The sequence below is a fragment of the Limulus polyphemus genome, unplaced genomic scaffold (assembly GCF_000517525.1).
Source record: "Limulus polyphemus unplaced genomic scaffold, Limulus_polyphemus-2.1.2 Scaffold2017, whole genome shotgun sequence".
Classification (NCBI taxonomy): Eukaryota; Metazoa; Arthropoda; class Merostomata; order Xiphosura; family Limulidae; genus Limulus; species Limulus polyphemus.
The window spans coordinates 17,474-42,172 of NW_013667627.1; the positions used below are offsets into that span (position 1 = coordinate 17,474).

Consider the following 24,699-nt stretch of genomic DNA (forward strand, 5'->3'; position numbering starts at 1 on the left):
AGGCCATAGATAGGCCTAAATAAAATGTTTTTAATTGTGTACCAGTTTAACAATGAATATTATTTATGATTTTAGGTATGGGATATTGTCTGCTTTTTGCATGTAATTATTTTATGTTCTATGTTGCAATATTTAATTAAATAAAAATTATTTAGAGCACTAATACCATTGGTATAAAAAAAAGGAGGGTTAACAGTCAACAGCAAAAAAAAAGAAGGCTCAGGTAAGTATTGTTTTCTTGTTTTTCATGTGTGTTCTTTATCTATTATTACAAAAGTAACTAAAATGTAAAAACAGGAAACTCTTTAGGTAAGTTAAGGTTAGATTAGGTAAAATAAATAATAATAATAATATAATAAAAATTTTCATGAGGCATGCACGTGAGCAGCTTGCAGTAGCTCATGGGTAATGTAATTTGATAGCTTAATGTAAGCCACGTGTTCCCCAAGTGATTTACAACTTATAATGATGCAAGTAGTAGTTAGACATGGCTCAAGGGGCAATAAAACAAAATAATTTAAGTATAAATAGATGTTATGAGTTTAAAGCTACTTAAGATAAGCAAATGTAGTTTCATGTTACAATTTCAAGTCATCCTAGTAAGAAAAAAGGATAATTTAGATTTATCTTGATTTATTTTTGGTGGTTAGGATAGAGAAAATAAAAGATAGAATATAAATTTTAATGAAAAAACAACGTTTGAAATGTATTTACGATGTATTGCAAATGCAGTTTGAGATTTCTGAGATGATGAAAAGTATTTTCAACCTTAACATGAAAGCCACTTTGCACTCAGACTAATAGAAAAAAAAATTAGATATATTCAAGGACAAATCATTTCTTTTAGTATATTAAAAGTACTTCACTAAAAAATCTGATTTTGTGAATATAAACATACTATATTTAAACAACTATAACAACTTTAAACATGTATAAAGTGGTCACATGGTCATTCAATTCAACCGAGCCCATGTAGAGAGAGTTAACGTTGAAGAGAAATATTCACAATTTCTGAAAGAGAAGATGTAACAGGTGGGCATGGCAAGAGAGAGCTGATTTTCTATTTTATTGCTCTGCAACTAAATAAGATTGAAGGCTATGAAAGTTAATATTTTCCTATACTGCAAATGTATTTCTAATACATAAGTCCTCTCACAGTTACAGCTATTCTCAATTTGAATGCTCTCTAATGAGCAATTTTTCACTCACCATTAGCCTTGAAATTCCCACCTAACTCCACATGTATACTATTGTGGTTTAGCTGCTTTATAGCATGCAAATGAGCATGTAACAATCCTTCATCAATAAGAGTGCAACACACCCTCCTATTATAATTGACTTCATCTAAGCAGTTGAACCCAATCCTCTCCAAGATTAATATGAAAAACAAAATCAACAAAAAAAGAAGTCAGAAGGAGTAATCTATCTGGAATATATTTCCAATGTAGAAAAATATTAACTCCCATTACAATTACTTACCTACCCTCACAGTTATAGCTAGAATCCCACAATGTTCAGGTGGAGGGACTGGATAAAATGTACTTAGATGATTTCTCCTCAAAAACATCTGAAAAGTACCCATGGAGCATGTCATCATTGAAGGAAAAACCTGCTTGTGGGAGAATACACCACATATGAACCAGGTATACTCTCTGCCCATGTGAAAACATACACTTGGGGTGTCATGGAAAGGATGGAAAAGAAGACACATCCAAAATGAACATGGAAGTGTGATATGTGTAGAGTGGCTAGAGCATATTGGGTCATATGTGGGAGGTCAACTCCAGTCCAAACCAGTGGCACCAGGATTGAATCGACCAGTGCATGGTAGAAGGCCCTCCTTCTACCATTCACCTCAGACATAAGAACTAGAAGAGAAAAGAAGCCTCTGTTCCAAGAGCCTTAGCTATCATGTGTGCAAAACCAACATAACCTCATGGCAGTAACCCCCGGGATTAGACTTCTGGATGATAGTAAGAAGCTTGAAATGCAACTTAGAAGGTCAACTCCAGTCCAAAAATATGTGGCACTGGAAACGTACTGTCCAGTCCACAATAGGAGGAGGGGCCCAGCCCACTCACATGTGAGGACTTATGTAGGCTGGTTGAGCTCCGACAGCCATACTGATCAGCAGCAGGAGGATAATCATGCCTTCTACGCAGGCAGAATACCACTGCTCTACTCTCAACTGAGTGGAATTAAGCATGCTCAGGAGGATGCTTCCATGATCTACCACCTTAGTGGCTAGGAGCTGATAAGTGGTAAGAACTCTTATACTCCTCTGGAAGAAGTGGGGGGGGGTGCATTGAGAAGTTCTAAGGAACACACCATTGAAGAAAGTGCAATGAGTGACCACAAAACCTTATTTATTTTGTAAAGGCAGACTGTTCCTGATTTATTCAATTGAAGAAGCAGCAGGGATAGGCAGTAATCCCCTTCTGCTTAACTCATGTTAGCCCATGAATGTATGGTCCAGTACAAACATATTTATGAAGCTATGTTCTGCTAGGATGAACCTGCAAGCAGTCTTGGAACACCCCATCTCAGCAGTGAACATTAAAGGCCTGTTAGGTCTAATTGTGCAGATTTTAAATAATAGTATACCTAGACAGACACCACCTGCAACAGAGTGGGATCTAGAATAAGTGAGATAGGCCACTTAAAAAAAAAAAGGAGAGAAAGGAAAACATACCCACTCACAGTTGGACCGATGTGTGCAGAAAAAGGACAGGGGGAAAATGATATCTGGCTAAGAAGGAAATCGCTAGGTGGTGTAAATAGTGAACCACAAATGTGTGGGGAGTGGTTCACATGGTGACCTAGATTATCTCCTACAATGGAGACGAAAATGAGCTGTCAAGTACGTGGTTAGGTGATGGATTTGATGAGATGAGACATGGAAGAATTGACGGGATTTGAGAGATAAGGAAGAATATGCAATGTAAATGACTTGAAAAGCCGTCCAATTAGAGCAATAGGAGGAAAGATCATGTGAAATGGACTGATTCCAATGGATAAGCCAATGAGATCAGGAGCCATGGAAAGGGGCTGTGCGAGCCATGTATCACTGTAAAGCATTAACAGGGCACAGGAGGCAATCCAAATCCAAATGGAAATATGTGTGTCAGATGTAGGAAAGAGAAATAGGAGTGAAGGCAAAATTATTATCCCAAGTGGCCAAGGTTTTGGGAAGGAATGATTGATCTTGATAGAACAGGACATAGGTTTGATGGTACAGGATGCAATGTACATCAATGACAAACATGTCTGACTGTTGATGATATAAGGAACAACATAAAAGCTCAAAAGAAGGAAGGGAAAGGGCATGGAGGACAATGATGAGATTTCAATCTGGCAATTGAGTGGGACGAGAATGACATTGTAGATGCATAGAACAAAAAAAAGGGAAATAATAGGAGAGGAAAATACACGGCAGTAGCAGAAAAAATTAAAGGTAGATAACAGAGATACTTTATAACCAGCAATGATCGAGACAGACCCTTGTCAAAAAACCAGGTAAAGAATGCAGAAAAGAAGGGAAGGTGATGAGGGAGAATATCCACACCTTAGTGACCAATCTCAAAAACATTGCATTGATACACAGACATGGATGAAGGGTGGGTTTTTATGAGAGATAAGAGATGCTACTCATGTGGTAAGTCCAGGAACCCCATGCAAAAAACCACACAAAAGCCACGCATGTAGCCAGAGTGTGGGAATTGAGGGATGAAGCAATATGAACAGATGTGTCATAGTCCAAACCCCAAATGGGAAGAAGTGAATCCAACTACTGGCCATCCAGAAAAAGGGTTACCTGAACAATGAAAACCCAAAGCATGAGTTTCTGTTGTAGATGGGGGGCATGGCATACTAACTCCCAGTCATAATTTATTCGCAAATCACTGCATAGACCCTGATGTCAGAAGATGGGGGAAGTACAAAATACTCAGAAGTAGGTGCTTCAGTTAACAAAAAAAAGAGAGGGGTCATAGCACATGGTTGACAATGACAAAACATAACATATCCATGATATTAATTTCAAAAATGGTGAAGAAAGTATAAGTGCTTCTATGGATTGTGAGCAATATTGCACACCAAATGAGAGGACGAAAAAGCTGTCTAAGTCCTTGCTGTCCTGCTCCAAATCCCCAGTAAGATGGGGTGGGGATGGCAATCTCTAATTGGGCGATCCTCTGGCCTGCATGAAAGAAGCCATTTCCCAACACAAAGAGGCTGAAACATCCTCGGCCAACAATACTGAACCAGCAGCCATTTGAATGGGTTATTGGTTGCCAGTAGTATTTGAAGCTGTAGTTATCCTTATTTGAAACTGTGAATTCATAACACAGTGTGACTACTGTTAAGTGAGTGTTTTGGGAATACATGGAATGTACAAAAAAAAAAAAAACAAACAAGAAATGTATAATTAAATTTATACTCAAAAGCAAAAGTTGTTAAAGTAGAAAAACCAAGTCATGTATTCACAAGTCAAGATAGATTTTATGTTAACAGGCTTAATTTTCAGTATTTAGTTAATTTTTTCTTAAGTACATGTTTCTTGTTTTTATGTGAGTAAACTAATTTTGATGTCTGTTTTCAAGTTTTGATATTAAAGGGCCTTAATTTCTTGTATGAATTTTGTTAGGCTGCATATATCTCCAAAGGGGATGGGGAGCAGCTCTAGGTTATTTTTAAAATTAAAATGTATCATTGTGAAAAGGTTTCATTATTGTAGTTTACTGTATTTAATTTTATAAATAGAAGCTATTTTATAGTTGTAAATCTTTGTTACACAGGTTTGTGACATCCAGGTGGCTTGTACTTATGCTTATGAATGAAGTAAAATTAACATGCTCCTTACAATGTCATAAGGATAAGGGTTACTGGTTTTATAGTTATATTTAATTGTCAGCTTCAGGTCAAGCCTGAAAGAGAGAAGGGAGAAAAAGCATGATAGGCAGGCATATCTTACGTTTCTACCTGCATAAGTGATTCAGGAATTTTCAAAACTTTTCATTTATTTAGTTTGTATGCAGTTTTAACATAAAAACATGGTACAGAAAGTCACTGAGACTGCTTGTTCTAGTTGCTTTGTTCTTTACAGTAGATAATGTCTTTTCTGCCAGGGAGGATATTGCAGTAGCATATACCATTCGGGTTCTCATTTCTTTTGCTGGCCAAGCTGACAATGTCTAAATGTAACAGCTGATCAATGCTGTGAGAGGGCAAAGGGTCATGAGGTAATGTTGTCGACTAGACAAAGAAACCAAGCTTACCTGTTGAATTCAGGCATGCTTTCTTAGTTCATTTCTACTAGACTGAGTAGATTTACTTCAAGATCATCATGTTTAGTTTGATGGAAGTCTTACCTGAGAGAAAGAAAGCTGTGGAGCTAAACACAATGTAGTAGAAGCGACTATTTTTTGTGTGCATAAGTACAATACTGCATTTTCTTTTTGCTTGTTTGATAATAAAGATTGTATTCATTTCAACCAAATTTGACCAGTCTAGTTATTTCACATACACTAGTAAAACTCAGTTAAGAGATTCAGAATTATTCTCCTTATTTCCTGAGTCAATCTGCTGTTATTAGAGGATCCATCTATCTGATACTTGTCGGGAAATCAATTTTTACTTTCATATATCACACTACTAACCTAAGTTGGCAAAGCAGAAAAAAAACAATATAGGCCTATAAAAACATCTGATGAAACATTATGTTATGAATTTTAAAACAGAGGTGTGTAAAAATAACATTTCAGATCCATTACCTAAATAAGTTCTGGTACTGAATAAAAAAGCTTAATTTTCTGGGAAGAGAACAGAACAATCTTATTAAACTCACTCATCTTGAAGCCAATGATCCCTTATACAGAAAGTGTTTTAATTTCTTTTTGGGACATACATGGTTTAGCACTTAGGTTTTTTGAATAGTCCTCCAATATATTAAAACTGATTCAAATATGCAAGACATAACTGTTAAAGTTACTGGTAAAATGGACAAGTTAGATATTAACAAAGATCATTAAAATAATGGTATCTTGTTTAAGCCGTAAACTATCATAATGCTCTCATCACATGTTGTTTCTATTTCTACTATTCATTACGGACTCAATTGTATGTTACATTCTTGCAGAATTACGATTATTTACCTTTAACCACCTGGAAGCAGATAAAAGAACAAAGGGTGCTACACAATAGCTCATGCCAAAGAGCACATAACACTTCTTTAAAAGATATAATGGAATCTGGAAGGCACCTGAGCTCAAAACTGCTTTTATAGTTGGTATCCTGTCTACTAAGGAAGACACCTGAAATACAGACATACAGAACTGTAGACCAACATAATATTTATTTAAGAAATCCTGAAGTTTGAAATTATTTTCTTGCATAAATATACATTAGTAGACAAAAAAAAAAAAAAAGAAATGATGATTGATATTACCATGTATAAAAATGAAAGGACAATTTGTAATATAATAAATGCTTGCAGGAAAAACTAATAAGTGAAAATATAATCAAGGACCAGGACATCAACCCAGGACCTTTGGTTAACAAGGAGCTGGTTTGTACTCTTGGATAGCTCACTGGTAGAGTACTGGCCTTCTTAGTCAGGGGTCCTGGGTTCATGTTCCGGTCTTCAAGTCTCTTGTCACTTATCAGCTATTTTCATGTAATTTTATATGGTAGGAACCTTAGACAAAGGTGTATCTTTAATATTTCTAGTATTACAGATTTATTGCCAGGTAAAACTCAATGATTTAATCAATTACATATGAGTAGAGATTACACTGTTTAGTGTCCCATAAACTAACTGATTAATCAACTAATGCCATGAAAATACTCAAGAAATCAAAATTAGTGTTTTCAATAATTACTTTTTTTTTATTATTTCAACAATCAAAACTACAATTAAATCAACTGTCATGAAAATAATCAACTAATTGAAATATTGTCATTATGTTTGTCCTTAAGCACAAAACTAAATTATGGGCAGATGGGAAAATGCTATTTAATTTGAATGTTTTGAGTTTGATTCCCATTGCCACTAATTCACTCATCCAATCTTTGTTATTGCAAAGCTACTAAAGCTATCTGCTATTGACTGGTAGCACCCCCCCCCCCTTCCACAAACTCTCTGGCTACTTGAAAATAAAAAAAAGTGTACATTTACTGTTTTTTTACTCTGTGTTATGTTTCTAATTCATAATTACATAACTGCATTATGTTGTATAAGCAGGCACAGATCTAGTGGAAGGGTCAAGGGGAGGAAAACCCTCAAATTTTTTCAGAAATCTGTATCTAATGTTGAAGAAGTAGACACAGATATGGTGGGGGTTCCAATCCCCCTCCATTTGTTTTTTCAGAAATTGCTAATAAAACAACCAACAGTTTCCAAAAGAAACATTAAATGTCAGTGTATATATTTGATTCATTTATTAGTTACCATAAAAGCTTATGTTTCAGTTTTGCTTAAGTCAATACAGTTACAGCCTCAGCCAATAATGGATTATTTCTAAATAAATACAACAATATAATTAAATGTTGCCATGGTAAATTTTCATGATAAAGATGTTTTCAGATTATTGATGTCCAAAATAAGCAAAAATGTAAGAGCTATGGTTTCATAAGTGACGATTTAAAAGAAAATAAAAAACTGAAAACAGGCATCCTACTTATAAACACTAAAATATGAATTCAGGTGTAGACATTTTTTTCTAAACATAACTATAACAATTTAATTCTAATTATTAAATTTGAAAAATTTGTTGTTAACTGTTCTTATTTTCACATCAAGTTCATTACATAAAGATATAGCTTTGAAATCATTGGATTATAATCCAACTGAGCTACTCATAATGATTTTGTTGGCTTTCTAATTGATTTTATTACTAAAGTCACTAGTAATGTGTAGTTATAAGAACAAAAACAATGAAAGCAATACAAATTTTAGTGAAGTATTTTTAACAAACTAAAAAAAGATTTGTCCATGAATATATCGAGGTTAAAAATACTTTTCTTCATCTGAAAAATCTAAAATTTCATTTGTGTAATCTCTAAAACTTCCTAAATACATTTCAAATGTTTATTTTCAGTAAAACTTTATATTTTATCTGTTATTTTCTCTACCCTAATTCTATACAAGGTTGGTCAACCTTATAACCACCAAAAAATAAATCAATGAGAGTTAAGCATATTTCCATTATTTAATCATCAATTTACTAGATTTACAGAAGATCAGTGTGGTATTACCAAATACTGAAAAACAAACAATGGCAATCTCATAGTGGTGGTATTTAATCAACTTTAGCAATTTATCTTCCAAGTAGGAAATATCCATATCAAAACCAAATCAAATTATAAGAAAACTAAGAAATTAATACCATGTCAGAATAATGCAGTGGTTGAAAAAGTCAAGATGGTAGCACAATAAATTTCTTACTACTATTATTTTTTTATACTTGTACAGGTTGGAAGGGATATGGTGTAATAATCAATTAGCAAATATCACTAACTGCCCAGCTCTAATGCCAGGTAATTATATAAAACATATATCTGCCTTAATTGTATCCAAGTCAACTGTGTGTTAATGAATTCTGAAAGCATTTTTATTATTTTGTTTTGATGAATAAATTTTACATACCTGTTCAACACAACCACTATAACAAAATAACACTGACCAGCAGTGACATTTTAGCATGTTAACTTGTATGTTGACTTTTTTGAGACTGATCATTTATGCAGGGAAAATACAGCAAATAATTTAAAAGTGCTTATATCTTTTCTGTCAATAATAAGATTAATATTTGCTGCAATTTCTTGATTTTTAGTAATCAGGTCATTCCTTATTGTAAGGTTCAAAACAGCAACACAAAACAAACCTCAGCTATGTCTGGTGAAATATGAGGAAGATCACAACATACAACTTGTCAATTAATGCATACATTATTATTTTTTTAACTGCTGAATTAGTGATACATGTTTCAAATGAAGTTTTAAAAATATCATGCACTTACATCTTTCTCCATCTTCATGACCATAAACTCGTTAAAAAAGCATACATAGTAGCCAGAGTGGAGTCCATGCCACAGTGCCAAGAACAACAAAGTAGCTGCCTGTGAGAGTAGCTTGTTTCCAAGGAATTTCAAACGTTTGAAAATATATCTAGAGAGGGGTGAGAAAATGTTAGAAACATTTAGTAAAGAGGAGAGAACTAGTTAAAGAAATTTTAAATAATACAATACACATCCTTTATGATGAGTAATAAATTACAAAACATTTAGGCATTAAACTTGCATAAAGTATATTAGCAAGATTATACAAAAAGGTTTCCTACTATAACTGAGTGTATGTAATTACTTTGTGTCATAAGTCTCAATTTTATAAATAATGTTGAAATTTGAGTAATTCTAAAAGAAACTTCCTAAAAAAGTAATTCAGTTTTTGATTACTTTTCTTCTGATACTTGCACATATTTGCCATTTTAAGGCAAATGTATTTATAGAACATTTGTGAATGAAACAATTTTTTAAAATCATGAAAACTGCAAAGTATGTTACCTATATCGACACAGGCTTGGTCACATTGACCAACCACATGACCACTTTGTACTCATTTAAAGTCCTTATAGTTTTGATACTACTAACTTTTAATATGGTACATATATCTTCACAAAATTTTCAGTAAACAATACAAGTACTTCACATATAAAAAATCATACTATTTAGAAGTATTATTACTAAACCAAAAAAAGAATTTGTCCATGAATATATTGAGTATTTGTTTTAAATAGACCGTATGTAAAGTGATTTTCATGTTGAGATTAAAAATACTTTTCTTTATCTCAAAAATCATTTGTGTAATCTCTAAAACCTCCTAAATACATTTCAAATGTTTGTTTTTAGTAAAACTTTATATTTTATCTGTTATTTTCTCTACCCTAACTCTATACGAGTTTGGTCAAATTGACCAACCTCGTAACCCCCCCAAAAATCTAAGTTGTCCTTTTTTAATTTCTGGAACTACTTCAAATTGTAACATCAAACTACACTTGTTTATCCTAAGTAACTTTAAACACATAACAGTATACATCTATTTATAATTAAATTTTATTGTTTTATTGCCCTTTGTACCATGTCTAGCTATACTATTTGTGCCATTTTAAGTTACTTGGTGAACATGGAGCTCACACTACACTATCGAATTACATTAATCACAAGATGCTTGTGTGCATGTCTTCATTATACTTATATTACTGTCAATTATTTTATCTAATCTAACTTTAACTAACCCAAAGATATCCCTATTTTAACATTTTAGTTACTTTTATAATCATAAATAAAGAATACACTTTGAAAACAAGAAATAAAGTACTTACCTGGACCTTCCTTTTTTTTCAAACTTTTTTATACTAATGGTAGTAGTGCACTAAATAATTTTTATTTAATTAAATATTGTATCAAAGAACATAGAATAATAACATGCAAAAAACAGACAATTTCCCCTAACTATTAAAATTTTTCTGGCTTTCTATCTATGCAAAAAGAGATGTTACAAATTCATCCAATCTAAAAGAGAAGTTGACAATTATCTGTTCAGAAAACAACGTAATATGTCATCATTTGACAGATGAAAACTTTGGTTTTCTATTCGTTATAAATAATATAGAACTAAATGTAAGAGAGAATTATTAACAAATCTTGAAAGAGAGGATGTGACAGATGGGTGTGGCAAGAGGGGTCTGATTTTGTATTTGATGGCTCTGTAACCAAACAAAATTGAAGGCTATAAAAATTATGCTTTGTCTCAGCAATGATGATTTTGTAGTGAGTAATTTACATTAAGTTTCATACTTAGAGAAGAGTGGATGTCTATAGAAAATAAGTTACATTTCTCACCCTAGGGGAAATTCAGGATTTTGTTTAATATTGCCTTATAAAATTATGAAATTAAAATTTATATATTATTAAAATACGGATTATTAGCTAAGTTTTTATGCTATACATATTGGTATAACATAAAGAAAATGTAGTTTTCTTTGATAGATGTCACAAGGTTTTACAGACTTACTTTCAAAATTTTATTAAACTACTTTTTGTTCATGTTATACCAATTGGAAAGAATAAAATCATAGCCAATAATTCATATTTTAATGGTATATAAGTTTTAAGTTCTTAATTTTATAAGCCAATATTTAAAAAATCCTGAATTTCCTCTAGTGTGAGAAATGTGACATATTTTCTCTAGGCATGTACTCTTCTCCTTTTTATTCATTACCTCTCCAATAAGTTGGAAACTTAATGTAAATTACTCACTATAGAATCGTCTTTACTCAGACAAACCATAAATTTTATAGCCTTGAATCCTGTTAAGTTACAGAGCCATCACATAGAAAATGAGACCCCCTCTTGCCACGCCCACCTGTCACATCCTCTCTTTCAGGTTTTATTAATAGTTCTCTCTTACTCTTAATGCTATATTATGTATAACTAATAGAAAGCCAAGGTTTTCATCTATCAAATGATGTATTTTATTACATTGTTTTCTGAACAGAGAATTGTCATTTTCTCTGTTAGTACAATCTTCATTCACACAGGAAAGGCAATAACTAATTTGGATGAATCTGTAACGGCTCTTGTTGCATAGTTAGAAAGCCAGAAAAATTTGGTAGGTAGAGGAAATTGTCTGCTTTTTGCATGTTATTATTCTATGTTCTTTGGTGCATTATGTAATTAAATAAAAATTATTTAGTGCATTACTACCATAAGTATAAAAAAGTAGGGTTAAGTGTCATCAATGGTTAACAGCAAAAAACTCATGTAAGTACTTTATTTCTTTGTTTTTCATGTTTATTCTTTATTTATTATTATAAAAGTAAGTAAATGGTAAAAATAGGAATATCTTTAGGTTAGTAAAGTTAGATTAGGTAAAATAAATAATAATAATACAATAAAAATACTCCACTAAAAATAATTTTTTTTGTATGTGAAAGATTTATAATGTTTACTGAAAGTGTGCCAAATTTGATACTACTAACTATATTAAAAGAAAGTAGTATCAAAACTATAAAGACTTTAAATGAGTTCAAAGAAGTCGTGGTTGGTCAACTAGACCAAGTCCATCTTGAGAGAGTTAACATAGATTAATAATAAAGTTAATTAATTAGATTTTGAACACACTATCGTAAAATGCCATGACATGCGCACATTGATCCACTTGTATCCAAAAGGCTAAACCTACATTTTACTTATTATGCTTTCATAACTATAGAACTTACACTAAAGCTATTTTACTTACTAAGGTGAAAGTAAGAAACAATGAAACTATACTCACTGAGCAACCCAAAGATTGGTGTTAATATTAAATGATTTAATCACTCCATCAAAGTTAGAGGTCTTCTCATACTCCCACAATTTTACATTGCAACAGCCATCCCACAGGTCATTACCTTGTTCATCTTGTCCATTATATGTTAACCCAGCCATAATACAGCTACCTTCCTGAGAAAAGGCATGTGTTTAAGGCATGTTTAAGTGTTTAACTTGGTTATGATTGGAAAACATACAAAGAAAAATAAATCAGTAACAAACATCTATGTTTGTTCTTTACTGTTATAATAGTAAAATGTAATATAAAATTCTTTGGTTTTATGTAGGATAAACAGTTTCTTCAGCTGTGACTTCAAATAAATGAAAATAAGTCATGTCAGACTAATATTTTTAGCAAAATCCCATAATTTATGCAAAATAGCAGCTAACATTCAAAATAATTGAAGCCTCTATAATGACATTATCATCTGTCATGCTCAGATTTAAATTCTAAGAGGGCATTTTTATGTTAGCTCTCTCTTCCAAGACTAATAGACTTGTTAGATAATATTAAATTCAGTCACGTAGTTAACACTTTTACTTTCTTGAATAAGTCGACTAGTTCATAATCACTGAACGAGTTTACCCATCAAATGAGAAATTCTCTATAAAGAAAGGATTAATGATTAAATATTGACTTTAATTTATTTGCATCTCTTCTCCTATGGAGAAGCTTGGTGTTGAAACAACAAAAAAGAAAAGAAATAAAAACAAAACACTAAAAACATTACAGCTTGGGAGGTTTATTTAAGGCATTTTCAACTCCTTCCACCATTCATCCATAAAAATAAGTTGATTTTGTTTTGTTTTGCATCTTTGTTAGATTTTTTAAGTTGCAGTTTGGTAAGCAGAAAATATATTCTTAAGTTTGTGATAAAGCTAGGTGATTAGTGGAATTTTATAAGTGATTAATTGTTGGACTTATTACTCACATTATACTAATCTCTTATTCTCACATGAGACGAATAATTAAAAATAGTAATAATCAGAAACACTAATTGATTAAGCTGAACAACCTTGAATTAATCAAAAATAGATAACAAGAAATCATAATGGCAATTTTTCAACTACTTGGATAGAGGTATCCCTCGATTTAGGCAAGCAATACTTTCTTGGAGAATGTAACATATAACAAAAAATGTAAATTGAAAAAGCCTTCCCCATTATTTTAGATGTAAAAATAGGGGAGGCATTTCTGACTCAAAGTTTTTGGCCACACTTACGAAACATTTTCTTCCACTATAATAAGAAAAATAAAATAGCCTTTTAGCTATTTGAATTTCATAATATTGAAAAATTGTTTTGTAACAGGCAAATTTTTGTTATAGTGAAAAATGAGAATGCAAATACAAAAACATGCCCATAAAAGTTAATTACGTTATAGCAAACAAATGTAAACCAAACATTCGTAAATCGAGGGAGACCTGTAGTTGAAATATTCTACAACAATAGCAATTAAACACACAAATTCTAATTAGTTGATTATTTTTTTGACAATATATTTTCACATAGGTTAGTGATTAATTGAGTTAATCACCTAGCTCTAGTTTTTGATGAAGATAAAACTGAAGAAGGAATTATCATAAAATTTTTTTAGCTATATTGAAAAATGAAACACAAAATCACCAAAAATATCACCATTAATATGGCTAGAGCTGGGCAATTTAATCAATTCATTGACATAATTGGTTACCTAAGAGCAGTAATCATATCAATTAGTGTCACATAAACTAATCAAAATTAGAGCTTCTGATTATTACTGTTTTGAATTATTCCAAATATCTAAAAAATTAAAATATTGTTATTATGTTTGTATGCACAATGCATAAAGCTACATAATGGGTTATCTGTACTCTGCCTAATGTTAATATTTTCCAATACTGAAAATATATTTCTGATAGCAACATACCTCCTCTCACAGTTACAGCTATTCTCCAGTGTACAAATATTCACTTGCCACTTTCCTTGAATCCCATCTAATTCCATGTGTATATCACATGGTTCAGCTGCATTTAAGCATGCAAAAACTCTCCACCAATAGGAGTGCAACCCACCCTCCAATTGTACCTAACTCACTCTATGCAGTTTGAACCCAATCTTCACTTCGAGATTATGCATGTAAAACAACACTAGAAGTGTGGAGGATGGGTTAGAAGAGTGAGGGGAGGTAAATATTTATTGGAAATATATTTTCAGTGTAAGAAAATATTAACTTCCAATAAGATTACTTATTTCTGCTGAGTTACAGCTAGAATCCCTGGTGTAAAATTATCTAGATGAGCACCCATGGAATATGTCACCACTATGTAGAGGAAACACATCCGTGGGTGAATGCACCACATCTGAATCAGGTAAACCATTCACCCAAGTGGAGCCAACTGGTGTTGTCTATCCCAAATCCAAACAGAAGAGGAATGAGTGTAGAGTAGCTAGGGCACGTCGGACTGTAATCAGGAGGTCAACTCCAGTCCAGACCAGTGTCACCAGGAGGAATTCAACCAGTAGGAGGAAGGTAGGAACCAGAAAGGAAGAGGAGCATCTGTTCCGAAAATGTAAACCAATTTGTGTGCTGGTGGTAGGAGAGAGGATTTCCTGCCAGAGGGGTGAATTGTAACACTGATGGAGAAATCCATTCAAGACCTGCAGCATTTGGCATAAAAAGTCAGACCCGCAGCAGGATGATAGTCATGCTTTCTACACAGGTAAAAAACCAAAGCCCTGCTCTCAACTCAGTGGAATTTTGCACACTCAAGAGGATTTCTCTATGATCCACCACCCCAGTGGTTAGGAGCTGGTAAGTGGTAAGGACTCTCATACTCCACTGGAAGAAAGGGGTGAAAAATGCATTGGAGAGTCTGAAGAAACACATCACTGGAGAAAATGCAAATGGTGACTACAAAACTCTATTTTGAAAAGCAGACTGTTCCCAATAACAGAAGGAACGTTGAAGATGGGCAGCAATCTCTGTCTGCTTTATTCGTGTTATTACGTGAGTGTACAGTCTGGTACGAACATAATTATGATGCAATACACCCCAAGGATGAACTTGCAAGCAGTCTTGTGGAACATACCATCTCAACTGTGAGCGTGATAGATCTTATGGGATCCATAACATGTGAAGGAGGCCACTGATCTCAAAGAAAATGAAACAAACAAACTTATCCATTCATAGTTGTAATGCCATGTGTAGAATGGCCAGAGAAGGAAGATATCTGGCTTAGCAGTAAACTGCAAGATGATGTAGGTAATGCGACACAAAAGTGTAGGGAGTGGTTCACCTGCTGGTCTGGATATTGTCTTCCAGAGGACAACAGGGGATTGAGCAGCCAAGAACTTTGTAAGGGTTTGATGGGATGAGACAAAACAATTAGGAAGATTCAGAAGAAAGGGAGGGTATGCAATACGAATAACCTGATGAACCTAACCAGTAGGGAAATGGACAGATTTCAATGGATAAACAAACAGAAGCTAGAACCATGGAAGGGAGCTGCATGCAACATATAACATCTTAAAGCATGGACCAGACACAAGAGACGATCTGGATCAGAGCAGGAGTAAATATGGGATATGGATGGAAGGGACATAGCAGTGAAGGCAAAATTACTGTTACTGGCAGCCAATGTTTTGGGGAAGAAGGAGCGGTCTGAATACAAAAAAACGTTTTGTGGTACAAAATGCGGTGGACATTGATGGCGAACAAGTCTGACCTGTGATATCTATAAATCAATAGGAGAAGGAAATATGTTTCCAAGAAAAGGAAGTACAGAGATCATGATGCTAGCAGTTCAAGGGGAGGATATGGAAAACTACATTTAGATTTCAATCCACCATGTGAGTGGTATGAAAATGATGATAGGCACAAACAGACTGGAACAAATAGGGGAGAGGAAAACACATGGCAAAAACAGGCAAAATGGAAGGTAGATGATAGAGCTAGTCGATATCCTGCAATGATTGAAACAGACCTTTGTCAAATAACCATGTACAAATTCTGATACTTGAGGAAAGGGGAAAATCCATGCTGGATAATTTTCCATGTCCATTAATATAAGGACATAGATGAGGAAAGGGCAGTATGAGCCAACAGGAATACTACACATGTGTATAATCCCAAGCTCCTTGCAATGGACCTAACAAAAGCCATGCAAGAAGCCAAAGGGTGGGAACAGAGGGATGAAGTACCCCTGAGTGAGGTTGTTGAAGGAGGGATTGGGAGAGATGAAGAGGTAATTGAAGTTGGTCCAGGAATGGGAATCATGGCTGCACTGGCCAAAAAGTAGCCACAAGAAGGACTCAACACAGAGTGGATTGGATGAGAGAAATCACACGAGGCAGAAGAGAGATGGGAGGATATGCATATAGGAAAAGATCCTTCCACTCCTGGCTGAATTCACTCTCAGCCAAGTCCAAAGGATGTGGTACAGGGGACAAAAAAAAGAGGAAGTTTGGTATCTAAATGGGTTGTAAATGCATCCAATTGGTGAGTATTCAACTGAGAACATAGCCATCTGAATACCTGAAGATTGAGACACCACCCCAAGAGTAGAATCTTGTCAGGACACGACAAACAATTTGCGACAAGATTTAGGGCACCCGGCATGTGACAAGCCAGCAAACGAATTTGATGGCTGTTAGCCCAAAAAGGGAGATCCAGAGTATGGGAATAAGGGGACTGGGATCGAGTGCCCCTTGTCTGGTGATGTAAAAGACAACTGTCAAGTTCTTGGAATGAATCATCACTGTCATGCCTGGGGGGCATGACAGAAAATGAACTATTGCTTGATGAACAGCAAAGAGTACCAAAAAGTTGATCTGAAGACCTAACTTCCCACAAGACCAAAGACCTGTAATCTCCTGGATATTGCAGTTAGCCCCCATTCCTGACAACAAAGTGTCTGTGAAAATATGAATATCCGGATGGGGAGGAAGAATAAGTAATCCCACTTTAACTTTGTCCCTGTCTAATCACCATAGGAAGTCAGACTGAAGGGAAGCAGGAAGGGAAATTTGGAAATCCAGAGGGCCCCTGATGAGGTTTCATTGGTCTTGTAGTACCCACTGCAAAGCACGCATGTGAGCACAGCCCAGGATAAGAGCCTCCAGAGACCAGGTTGATCATTCCCTCTGAACTAAAAACTCCATGGCTCACAGCTGAAGAGGTGAAGGCTGGGTGTGTGCATTGAAAAATATCCAGATGAACAAGATATTGAGTGAGGGATGACAACGGACTTCTACACCTTGATAATCCAAGCAACTCCCCTAAGAAAAAGTTGGATGTGGGTAGAAGACTCTGCAAAAGATGGAGTCAGAAGAAGCCAGTGGTCCATATAATGATGAGAATTGAGTCCATGAGAATGAAGGAATTGGGCAAACAACCAGACCTCCCCACAGAAAACATAAGGTGCCGAAACTAACTTGAAATTGATAAACGTGGTCCTTGTGGATAACAATATGAAGCTTGAACAATAGGGATGTGGAAATAAGTATCAGGCACATCGAATCTCATCATCCAAAGCCTGGAAAAAAACCCATTTGAGAGATGGGTAAGATTCCATGGTTAATCAAGGCATGTCGTGAAAGCGATTCAGACAGAAGAGATTGAAAACAGGGCACCAATCCTTGATCTTCTTGGGGATTACAAAGAGTTGGAAATAAAATCATGGAAGAACAGGAGACACCTGTCCAAAAAGTTGCTGAACTGCTTCCAAGAGATGCTGGTGAGAGACAAGATCTTGAGGGGAAGAAGGAACCAGAATAGAGAATAAGAGAGGAGGGAAAAATCCTCTTGATAAAACTCAAAGAACACAAGGATTGGTGGTAAGGTTCTACCACATCCCTGAGAAATGAGCTAATTCGCTCCCCACTGGACCTGAAACCTTAGAGTAGTCACCAGTACCACTGACACCTAGCAGGACATCAGTGAACAATGGTACAACATGTAGACATGGTTCAGGAAGTAGGAACTGGTAAAGGAGGAGGACAGGAAATGGGAACTGGAGAAGGAGAAGGTTGGGAAGTAAGGGAAGACAAGGAAGTGTGTAATCTGGTAGATTCCACACAAGACACCATAGTGACTGGTAACCCACCAAACACCATTGATTGAAGAAAAGGAGCTGCCAGAAGATCATTCAAAGAAGTGGGGAAAGATACATGTATTAATAATGCATCCCAACTCAAAAGATCCCAGCAGCAGGAGCCAAGTGTGAAAAGACACAGCAGAAGAAGACAATTTGTACAATGGCATAAGTACGAGTGTGCAGAATTCTGCCAAAAAAAAACCCTGGAAGAATGACAGAAAGCCTCAGACAACAGATGGATAGACGGCAAATAATGACAGAGTGTTGTAAAGCATAAATGTAGATGGGCAAATTGTGCCTGGGAAAAACACACAAAAGTATCAGGGTCCAAACCACAATGGGGAAGAAGAGATTCCAAATGTTGACAATCCAAAAATGGATTTGCAGCATGATGATAAGCAAGTGCATGAGCTTTTGTAGTGTGTGGGGGGGAGTGACATACTAACCTCTGCAATGAAATGCTCTGCAAATCTGACTGCATGGACCCCATATCAGGTAGAGGGGAAGAACAAAAAACACAGAACTAGGTGATTTGGCTAATAAGGAGGGGATCATATGACACTGGTAAAAATGACAAAACAGAACATACCTGTGAAATCAAGTCCAAAATGGGTGATGGAAGACTAGGTTCTTACATAGGCTGAGAAGGGTACAGCACAGTAAAGGAAGGGGAATTGAACAAACTGTCCAAAACCATGTCATCCTGATCCAAGTCTTCGGGCAATGGTGTAATCTCCTGTTGATTGGGAAACCCTTTGGCTCCCATGAAAAAAGCTATCTCCCATCAACTTATTGCTGATACATCCTCTGCTGATAATGCCACCCATATGGATGTCATCACAGGTTGGTAATCAACAGTACCATTGATAGCCAGTGTCGTGACAGTAAATTGTGAATTCATAAAATATTGACAGACTACCAACATCAAGTGAGCAAGAGAATACACAATCTATATTAAATCAAACTCAGACATGGATTTAAAAACAATACTTTTGAAAAGTAAAATTCAAAGTAACTACAGAATGTCAAAAATGCACTAAAGGAAAAATCCAGTACTTGGTGTTTAAACTGTTGTGCCAAATTGAGAAGTGAAGATTAGGTTCAAACTGCAAAGAGGGAATCAGTTGGGATAAGAGGGTGCGTTGCACTCCTATTGGTGAAGGCTTGTCACATGCTAATTCACATGCATAAATGCAGCTGAACCACATGGTACACACGTGGAATTGGGTGAGAATTCAAGGCTAATGACATGTAAACATTTGCACACTAGAAGGCAGTCAAATGGAGAATAGCTGTAACTGTGAGAGGGGGTGTAAGCAATCATATCTGAATTTAGCCTTTTATGTTCCTTTTTTTTTGAAGTTTGACCAGCTTTAGAGAATCGGTAGGGGGCGTGATTAAGGGTCTTGAGTTTAGTATCCATTGCTACTAAACTTGTTTTAACTATCTTTGTTCTGACAAAGCTATTAAGACTCTCTGCCGCTGTTACTTATTTTGAACTGCTGACTAGAGAGAAAGCAAATGACTGGTAGCACTTTTTTTGTTGTAAGTACCATAGTTCGAGGAACACTGTACTACTTAATTTGAAAATACTGCTAGTTGCCTAGCTCTAGATGTGAGTTCAGTATCAATTGCTACCAAACTTGTTTTCATTATCTTTGTTCTGGCAAAGCTATTAAGACTGTCTGCTGCTGTTACTTATTTTGAACTGCTGACTAGAGAGAAGGCAACTGACTTGCAGCACTTTTATTTGTTGTAAGTACCATAGTTTGAGGAACATTGTACTACTCAATTTAGAAATACTACTAGTTTCCTAGCTCTAAACGTGACTACTAAAATTAATGTTTAATGCATTTTTTAAACATTTTAAGTAAAGTAAATCATACTATAATAACGTAAAATAACAGCTGTGATATCTCTTGGAATACAGCACATCATGTAAAAGTAAAATTTCAAATACAGAATGCAAGAATTTAAAAACTACACATTTTTTTTATTTCTTTTACAGTATGTGTAAAAAAAGTCATACTTACAGAAAGAAGCCAGCAGGCTATGTATTTGTAAAGCACTATCTTCCCCCACAATGTCATTATAAATATTTTTTTCCAGAAAGTTTCATGCTAAACAAACAAGAACAATAAGTTACTCTTAGAGTAAAAAATTTCATAGAGTATGGACTTTTTTCATTTAAAGCCCTATCTGAAAATTAAAATTAACCAACATACATACATAGTAATGTATATATTTTTTTCAGGAAGAGTTTTACCCAAGTTACCAACAGATGACTGTTTTTATGGACTTTTCCTGACTCTTCTTTTAATTTCCAGACAAAGTTTAAGACCACACTAGTTTCAGCTTCATCCAACATTGTCTATAGAAGTTCAGATCCAGTGAATCAGAATCTTTTTAATAATGAAATTTAGGTGTTTTGGTTGAATTATAAAAATACTAACCTAACTATTGGGAAATTTTTATCAGCTTAGTTCAAAATTGGATAGTTGTTTTATTACAGGAAATATATTCTTTCTTTTCATTTACAGCACCATTTTATACCAATTACTGTTCACATTCTGAATACTCAAAAAAAAAAAACAAAAAAAAAAACACCTCAAAATAAACAGTGTGTATATATAACTTAACCACAAACTAAACTACAATACAGTTAACCTCATTTCTTATCAACTGTAAAAACTGCCAGTGATCTTGACCTTCAAATTTGAACTTGGTTCTACATTATTATAAGATTGGAGAATTGCCAATTGCCTACTTTCAAGACTGGAAATTAGAAAATAGACTCACTCATCAAATCAGAAAAGATTGTGTAATGCTATAAGTACCTGTTCCTCTTAGTGAATAACTTTGCACATTATACAGATTGTTAGTAATATAGGAAAATATAACAGTAAGTAACATTATTTTAAAAATAAAAAATTAAGTGTTGAAAAGTTACTAGTGATGCACTGAATCATTACCACCGTGAAATAATTACGTCATCTTTTTCATAAGTTAGATTACTCCTCTCGTTCACCAACTGGAGATATTTAAATTATATTTTCATAAGAGTGCAGTTAATTTATTCTGTTGTTCATGAACTGGAAATAATTAAACTATGTTTCTTGTAAGAGTGCAGTTAACTTGTTCCTGTTGTTCAGCAACTGGAGATATTTAAGTCATGTTTCTCAAGAGAATGGAATTAAGCAGTTCCTGTTGTTCATCATTATAAATCCAGATAATTTCACAAGTTAGTTTCATTACTGACTTTAACTCTCTCGATATGGTCTTAGTCAAATCAACCGAGCTCATGACCCCAAACTGACCGTTATAGTTTCCACACTACAACTTTTAATATGTTTTGTGTATCTTCACAAAATTTTGCAAGCATTCAGTAGGAATAAAGAATAATTTGTAAACAAAACATCAGAATTTTTAAAGTATTTTCAATGAAAACTTCTCCACGAATATAAGGAGTCAGAGTGTTGACTGTTCTAAGTGCAAAATGATTTTCATGTTAAGATGAAAAATACTTTTCTTCATCTAAAAATCTCAAATTTCATTTGCGTAATCTCTAAAACTTCCTAAACAAATTTCAAACGTTTTTTTTTCAGTAAAACTACATACTTTATCTGTTATTTTCTCTACCCTAACTCTATACAAGGTTGGTCAATTTGACTGACCTTCTAACCATGGAAACAATTTGAACTAAATCTAAATTGCCCTTTTTTTTTCTAGAATGGCTTCATACTGTAACATGAAACTTCATTTGTATATCCTAAATAACTTTAAACTTGTAACAGCATACAACTGTTTATACTTATATGTTACTATTCTATTGCCTTTAGAACTTTGCCTAACTAATATTTGCTCCCATATAAGTTGTAAATCACTTGGCGAACGTGAAGTTCACATTACCCTATCAAGTTATATAAGGCTAGGGCTATTTGCGAGTTGCTAGCAAGTGTAGCTTGTGAAAACTTTTTATAATTATTTTATCTAATCCAACCTAAAAAGTTTCAAATTTTTACATTTTAGTTACTCATTAGAGCTGTTGACTGTGAATGACACTTAACCCTACAATTTTATACTAATGGTACAACTACACTAAATAATTTCTATTTGGTTAAATAATGCATCAAAGAACACAGAATAATAACTTGTAAAAAAACATACACTGTCCCATAACTCTCAAAATTTTCTGGCTTTCTAGCTATGTGACAAGAGCCATTAAAAAATCATCTAAACTCGTTGATGTGTTTCACATGGGTATAAAGTTTGAACTGAAAGTGAAAGACAATTCTCTGTACAGAAAACAATGTAGTATAATACATTATTTGATAAATTAAAAGTTTGGCTTTCTATTGGTTATAAATGATATAGTATTAAACATCAGAGAGAACTATTGGTTATTTGTGAAAGAGAGGATGTGCCAGGTGGGCATGGAAAGCAGGGTCTGATTTTCTACTTTATGGCTCTGTTACTAAATAAGATTTAAAACAATAAAACTTATGCTTTGCCTGATCGATAACAACATTATAATGAGTAATTTATATTAAATTTTGTTCTTCGTGAAAAAGTGGTAAATAAATTAGGAAAATGTCACAATTTTCATATGAGGGAAAAATTCAGGATTTGTTTTTAATATGCCTTATAAAATTAAGAAGTTAAAACTCATACACTTTTAACATTTGGATTATTAGCTACGTTTTCATGCCAAAGTTATTTGTATACCATAATAAGTGATGTGCTCATAAAAATGTGCCCATAGTGAAAGTGTTAATCAAAATTTCTATTTGTATTTTCAAATCATTTGTCTTAGTGCTAACTTTCCTTCATGTTAATACTAAACAACTTACTACATAATATATGTGATATCCAGACTACTTTTAGATGAACTTAAAAATAAAAGTAACTTAAGTAATACTACAATGGGCAGATTTCAGCATAAAAATAAAATGCAGATACAAACCTCAAAGAAAGAGCTAAGTATGTAATGTTCTGGAATGAATAACGTTCCTATCTGAAATACTCCAAGAACAACCATTCCAAGAGCCAGACGAGACAAAGCAGGTAGGATGCTGTAACAAGTATCATGTATAATAAAATGCAATTCTTATTTTTAATTTGAATTACAACTTGAAACTATTTAACTACTCAGGGTTGATATGGTTTAAGGGAAAAAAAGTAAAGTTCTAAGATGTCAAATTGGTTACTCAAACAAAAAACAAGTGCCTTGAAAATAGTTATGGACTTCCAATAATTCGAAACTATAAAAATCATCCTTATCTTCACACTGAAAACAATCCATAACGCATCCTATATAACCCATAAAAGCATACACTAGTTAACAGCTTTTACTACAAATTATATTTTTAGTAACACAATGAACAGTGTTGTGGAGTTAAACTACATTTACATCATTTACATATCAGGCATTAAATGTTGATGTTTTTTTATCATTGTAAACTATTGTACTGACTCACCATTCTGGCTTTTTCACTTTTCCTCTACCTGCAAACACACCACTGACAAAATTCAGATATCTTTTCATGGAAAACTGAAATTATTTTTAAGTTCATTAATAAACAAAACAACTTCAACTTTAAATGCCTAATTTAGTATGGCTAAACTTGTGCTAAAATGATCTAATACATCTTAATATGATGAATACTCTATTTAGCTCAGACTCCTATATAATTCTGACCAATTTAAAAATTATTCTTCTACAAATATACAACTTTCCACATTAGTGTAAAGCTAACACTCAATGTATTTCATAGTACAGAAACTTTTGTGAAAATTTCTATCTTCTAAAATCTAAAAAACATTATATTTTTGTTTATTTCAAACTGTTTATACAGTCAATCTCTTTGTTCACAAATTGTTCTTAAACCCAGTCCATTTTTTTAATTTCTAATTTTCATGACTAATTTGACACTTTAGAAAACTTTGATTATCTATATTCTACTAAAACTAATTAAATAAAGCAAAAACAGCATACAATATGAAAATAGAAATATGAATAGAATATGAGAAATGATAATAGAAACAGAATAAAACAAGTTTTGTTAAAATTGGGCCACGGGTTACCGAGTCAGCGCTATTTTTTAGGTCACTTTTCGTACATTCCATTATTATAAAACTTCGTTTTCCAGCTGATGAATCACCTTAAAATATCTTCTATACAACAATATATGCACAACAGAAATTAAATGATGATATGAAAATGTGTTATAACGGTGTGTAAAAAGAACAACAAT

The 24,699-nt window shown here is 33.8% G+C and overlaps 1 protein-coding gene across 7 annotated transcripts in view; it reads right to left on the reverse strand.

Annotated features, from left to right (window-relative positions):
- LOC106465673 (lysophospholipid acyltransferase 5-like) overlaps positions 1-24,699 on the reverse strand; it is a 103,780-nt gene that overhangs the window by 4,658 nt on the left and 74,423 nt on the right. For 6 of the 7 annotated variants that reach the window (XM_013925909.2, XM_013925908.2, XM_022393599.1 and 3 more), the window contains 6 exons: positions 23,923-23,996; positions 23,409-23,517; positions 20,479-20,565; positions 12,334-12,500; positions 9,018-9,165; positions 6,153-6,311 (listed from right to left, as the gene is read on the reverse strand). In XM_013925909.2, the coding sequence (XP_013781363.1) occupies positions 6,153-6,311; positions 9,018-9,165; positions 12,334-12,500; positions 20,479-20,565; positions 23,409-23,517; positions 23,923-23,996 (744 nt within the window). The remainder of the gene's footprint in view (positions 1-6,152; positions 6,312-9,017; positions 9,166-12,333; positions 12,501-20,478; positions 20,566-23,408; positions 23,518-23,922; positions 23,997-24,699) is intronic. The other variant, XM_022393602.1, reaches the window with a different exon arrangement.